Below are 6000 nucleotides of genomic sequence, written 5' to 3'. Positions count from 1 at the left end.
TATTTGCATTTTACATTCAAAGTGTGATAAACTCATAAAATATCATTATCTTCTTACTTGCTTTCCTTCCCTCTCTGATCTGAAAACACACTTTTGCTTGAGCTACATGCTGAGGGGTAAATGTTAAACATCAGCATGTAACATGTCATCTATCCCTGGGTCTTATGTTTCCAAGTTCAACATTCTATAAACACACATTAGGTAAACCCTTCAAAAGATTTTGATGTTGTCAGGGACTCATTTTCCCAGGGCCTTACGGTCAAATCCTCTGTTATGTTTCCTGAACAGACGCAAACAAACTGATTTTCTGATATAAATTAATAATATCTGAAAATATGTTTCCACGTAATTTGTTTCAGATTACTGTAGATTCCCATGCTTACACACGTTCAAGTCAAAGGACACATTCTACTGAGGGAGAATGACAATCTACAGTAAGCCCTGAACAATATTGAAATGTATAGTCAAACAGAAGAAAGGCCATACTGTTGCCTATAAAACACAATAAATGGTCAGAGAAAGTGTTAAGTGAGTACATGTCCCAGCCCTCACTTACGCTGAGGTCTACTCCAGCTTTAAACAGTGCAGGGGAACATAGGACCCTGGCAACACGCTGACAGGCTTAGCAGAGGCCTTAATTAAATACAAAATGTTAGAATGCCATGTCAACATGCTAATGTCAGCATTTGTTTGGACCAAGTGGTAAAAAGGAGCTTAGAACGCCGACATTCTTTCATCTATCCAACGCCTTTGTTTCATGGTGTGTGATGGGATGCAGGATAAAGAGTTTCAGTTCCAAGATTTTAACATTAAAGAGAAACTGAAATGACACTTTTATGAAAACGGACCCCCGCGTTTGTTAGTAATCCATTGTTTCCAAGGACAACAGAGACCTGAAGTGGGAGTTATCAGTTTGGACCGCAGCCTGCAGCCCGGGGAGCTGGAGCGTGGGGACGGACAGCCATCCGTCCATCGACACGCCTCCAGGGAACAGCATGAAGTGAGGAAACTCAGAGTGACCTGAGGACTTCACAGCTCCATGCTCAGACTGATTGGTTTTCCATCTGCCCCCCCCCCACCCCATGACAGACTGCTGGATGTCCTGCATGACTGTCACCGTGCTGGAGGCTGCCACTGTGAACGCTGCTAATCGACTGCGTTTTAAACCATGCAGTGAGCTTATTTATCATTGCTAGGATTCTGATTCTGAGCTGCTGAGTGGCCCGTTTGAAGGCTGCAGGGTCAGCACTCCCTTTAGTCCACCAGACCCCCCCCCCCAAACAAGAAACCAATCCAGACGGTAAGGGATCGTGTATCTAGAAGAAATTTTAGAGCGACTGTAACTTGCATTGTGCATCCAAGTATTGTTCAAAGTGACAACGCCTGAGTGTTAATGCAATATAAAAGTATCCAAAAAAGCACAGTGTGTCAAGGTGAATTTCGGGGGAAGATGATGACGGTACACAGCGATATCTCCATTTGATGGAAAGAAGCCACAAACTTCATCTTGGCTTTGAATATAAAGCACCTCAGTATAATAATCATAAAGCTTTAAAGATCATGTTTGGAATTTACATGACAATTTCCAACAACTTTGTTTCTCTAAATTCAATAAAACTTTCTTATCTTTACAGTGATAGACTGAGTTGTGGGTGGTTTTTTACCTGCGGTGCCTGGCGTACTTCCCGCTGACGTGACCGCTGCCATCACAGCCCGGGGTGGGACAGCTGAGAAGGAAAAACACAGTGAGTACACAGTGCAGAGAGGAAAGCTAGATCATGGGGACTTACCCTGACTTAACTTAACTTAACTCCCTTAATCTTCCCTTTTCATGCCGTTTGCTGTTTAGAATCTCATAACACAATGTAAGACCCTCAGTACCTTTTACAAAATCACCTGCCGTGTGCTTTAACACAGCAAAACACCCCAAAAAAAGCCTTTCTGTTTATGTAGCTGAAGAGAACCAGAGAACCATAATCTGAACTAAGAAGATGTGAAGCTGAAGAAAGAAACAAAGAAACAAAGAAAGGTTTAAAATCCAAAAATTACTAACCCCATTAATTTAAGTTTCTCTGAAATACAAATACAAAAATAAAACATTAAGGGGGAAATGTTATCCAGATTTCCTCCATGCCCTATTTCATCCATGGGTTATTTTGAAAGCCTTTGCAATGCTGTGAGCCACCCCAACCTTTCCTTTCTGCAGCACCACTGTGCACGGTGAGTGAAAACATTTTTTAGGGCCCCTTGCTGGGTTCCTACGTGTTTGTCATCTGCATGTATTTCTATAGCTTGTGCCCGAGTCACCTAAAAGCAGTATTTCCCCATTGACTTGGATTATTTCATGACCAGATTTAAATTATGAATGAACGTGAATGATGACACATTTCCCTGATCCTCAGCTCTGCCTCAGACAGCCACGCAGACGGGACATGGTGTTTACAGCAAAGCGCTGACCTGGATCAAACCAGGTTCAACTGTAATCTGCTGAATGCACTAAATATTTGTCAGTTTTACTAAATGAGATTAAGTGAAGCAGAACACTCTCCACCTCCCTCCTCCTCCTCTTCCAGTAGGTTTCTTGTATTGCTTTCTAAAAAGCTGAAGCGGGTCTTTTTTTAATTTTCTGTTTATATTCTCAGAAAAATAGGGAATCTACTGAACATGAGATCAGCAACCACCATGACAACCTAATTTAATACAACAGTTAAATCAATCATAAACTTACTGTTGATGTTTTGTTAGTATAAACATTGCTTTGCCCAAACTTATCTTGTTGGCAAAGTGCCACTTCGAGACCAAGTAATGAAACTTTCAAGGTCGGCTTGAAGTTAACGCGAACGCAGGATAAACAGGAAAAACGATGAAGAGAATAAGAAATAATTTGCCAAACATTTTCAGGATCTTAAAAAGAAATAATCAATAATTTCCGAATATTTTCTGTGCCAATTTTTCGAAGATAAATAGGCTGTAATTGTGTTAAGGAGTGGTGAAAACAAGGAAAAGGCTGAAATGAGTGTGGCCGATCTGTATTGAATCACACTGATCCAGAGAAGAGAAATGTCCACTTCCACACCTCAACATTCAGGCGCTATGAGCCAAAACATAAACTGATTTAAACGACCATATGTTGGCACGACTGGATCTGGATCGACACCAAAAAATGAGCTAAGGTGGTTTTCACAGTCTGCTTGCACTTGTTTGAATCAGTGAATGAGTTACTGTTGTTACATTTACTCTTGCTTTGGTTTGAAAAAATATATCAACAAATGTCACGTGGGAACACACATAAACCACAAATTCCTTCAGATTATTGGAGACCTGTTGGATAAATTTGATATGTACCACCTAAACAAAATTGTAGTTCTTTTAATGTCAACTCCATGCACCGAGCCTGCTCATTTAGATCAATCAATACATCAGTGTTGCAGTTGGTTCAGAACTGAATCAGATCTCTCGTTCCACTGCAGTTTGTTTGTTTGTTTTGATCGCTTTCCCAAAAAGGTCTTGGCGTTGTTGCTTTAGTCTTGAGTCCAGTTCAACAAGACTAAAACCTGGAGTTGTGCAAATGCTGTACAACTTCATTCTCCACTGATAGAACAGACACACAAATCATTTTAGATGGAAACCAGGACCTCCTAGTTGATGGTGAATATCTGCTTAGTTGATGAAGATGGTGAGTGTATTTTGGAGTGTGTGTCAGCGGAGGATCACGCACCTGAATAACTCCTGCGTCGCCGCTTCCACAGCAACTACACACACACAGAGACGTACAGAACACATCAACATTCATGTTAACCGTAAGAGTCAGCAGCCGACACACAACCATTTACAAATTTATGACGGCTTCTGACTCATGTTCACAAGTTATTTATTTCCATTTCACATCCAAAAGGTTGCGACCGGAGGAGATTGACAGACTCCTACCTCTGACTCCTTTGGATCGTGTTCGATGCCGCTTTTCAGCTGAATTCACCTCCATCTGCACACACAAACACAAGCGGACACATTACTGGCAAGATGACAATGTGTTGACAAAGTGACCAGTGGGGAGGAAGAAGTACACAGATCATTTATTTGATTACTTGTGGTAGCACACTTGAAAACGACTCCATTACAACTAAAAGGCTCCAATTTCAAGGATCGAAGGATATGAAAATGTTGGGGTTTTCCTACTTTTTCAGAGGAGGTTTTTATTATTACCTAATTCTCAAAAGCTTTATTAGAAACATCTATGAACGGATATAATTTGGCCATTTTACCTGACACTGAAATCTGCAAAGTAACTAGTAGACATAGAGTCTCTTTAATGGAAATTCTGACATGGTACTCTGATGTCGTATTTTAGTATATAAACCATATTAATACTGTCGATTTTGTCTTTTTAAGAATGCAGTTTATAACAAACCAATATGTGTCAGAATGGGAATCATGCACAAAATAAAGAACAAGCTTAATCTATTTACAGTGAAAGAAAACATTGGCTAGTTGTGACGTTGAGAGTTCCTGTACCTGCTCGGAGCTCAGCGTGGCAGCACCTCAGTCAAACTGCTCCCTGGACTCAACACTGAAGATTTGTAGTTTTTGACACCAGACCAAATTTCAGGAGTCGTCTCCCACGGTCATGATCTGCAAAGTAAAAAACAACTACTTAATAGCGCTCATGAGCAGCGAACCAGAGAAAAAATAGATGGGTGAGCAAAAACGCTTTTTAATTGGGATGCACGTGTTGCATTACATGTGGAAAGAGTCCGTGGTGTGTGTCTGAGCTTGTTTAAAAATTTTCTCTGCCCCTTGTTGCCGACAAATCTGTCAACTCCAATGTCTGTCTTCTGTCTTTCCATCTGTCCGGCCAATAGATGACTGTTATGTTTAGTGAGAGTGCAGCTATTTTTAGGGTGAATAAAGGACAAATTCAGTCACAAGTAAAGTTGCTAAAATGACTCCACTCCTCCTCCTCTAAAAAATGATTTAGTTCTTTTCCAAAAACATAGTCTAACTGAGCACACGAACATTAATGGTCTGTTAATATTCGACTAATATACAGTATCTGTATCGTGGTTCCATCCCCACCCGTTCCAGCCCGAGCCCGGCAGTCACAGCAGTCTGAGCTCCTGACTGCAGCAGTGGAGCGGCTCAGCTCTCGGGCTGCAGTGCACCTCGGGAGGGTGGAGTGTTAATATAAATGTAAATTGTGGACAGCCTCGCCTGAACTCTCTGCCGGCTGCCATTATGTTTTCTCAGAATATTGAAGCCGGGTGCATCTGAGGCCGCCACTCCACCGAGCGCGTTCCAACGCAACGTACATCAAACAGAGTCTTCCCTCCCTCTGCTGGGAAGAGATCAGCCCGGAAAAAAAATTAATAAATCCTCTGTCTACTTGGACAACATACCAAAGAGTGGGCTGCACTTGTGTGTGTGTGCGTGTGTGTGTGTGCTGCAATGTGTGCATGCATCTAGTGTGTGTGTATGTTTATGTCACTGTGTGTGTACATGATGTTCTACCTCTCTAGTGGTTGAGTGTGTGTGTTTCCATAGCTTTTGTCCTTGCTATGCCTTTGAATGCGTGTGTGTGTGTGTGTATTTTTACCATGCTCTTCATGTGCTTTTTTTGCCGTTTTTAACATTTATTAGGACATTATGAAAGGTCATCTTTAATTAATGAAGCAACAAAAATAATCCAAGCTTGTGCATTCTGTGCGCATGTGTGTGTGCGTTTGTTCCACAGTGTCCTATATGTCTGAATTTGGATGGTGTGAAGAGAAGCCTCCTGCTGTTTAGTATTCACTCCAACACTCTGCCTGTCTGGTAGAATATGATGCAGAGCTCCCTATACTGACATACACACGACTACAAATGCATGCAGTCACATAGAAATGACACAGATACACGCACGCAAACGCTCACACACACACACACACACACACACACATGCACGCACGCATACAGGTATTTAGTAAAACTGCAGAAGTTGCATCGACTGTGATATACTAAAGTAAA

General features: G+C 41.5%; 1 protein-coding gene across 1 annotated transcript in view; it reads right to left on the bottom strand.

Moving 5' to 3' along the window:
* The window catches only part of myt1la (myelin transcription factor 1-like, a), a 42955-nt gene extending 38973 nt beyond the window's left edge, over positions 1-3982 (bottom strand). Inside the window, exons 1-3 of the mRNA XM_076154911.1 lie at positions 3928-3982; positions 3719-3752; positions 1665-1727 (exon numbers count right to left, since the gene is read on the bottom strand). Coding sequence (XP_076011026.1) covers positions 1665-1727; positions 3719-3752; positions 3928-3982 — 152 coding nt within the window. The remainder of the gene's footprint in view (positions 1-1664; positions 1728-3718; positions 3753-3927) is intronic.
* Between the last annotated feature and the right edge of the window lie 2018 nt (positions 3983-6000).

This window comes from Genypterus blacodes, unplaced genomic scaffold (assembly GCF_046128005.1).
Source record: "Genypterus blacodes isolate CSIRO-AG114 ecotype Tasmania unplaced genomic scaffold, CSIRO-AGI_Gbla_v1 ptg000064l_1, whole genome shotgun sequence".
Classification (NCBI taxonomy): domain Eukaryota; kingdom Metazoa; phylum Chordata; class Actinopteri; order Ophidiiformes; family Ophidiidae; genus Genypterus; species Genypterus blacodes.
This window is presented reverse-complemented; position numbering and strand designations above follow the sequence as displayed.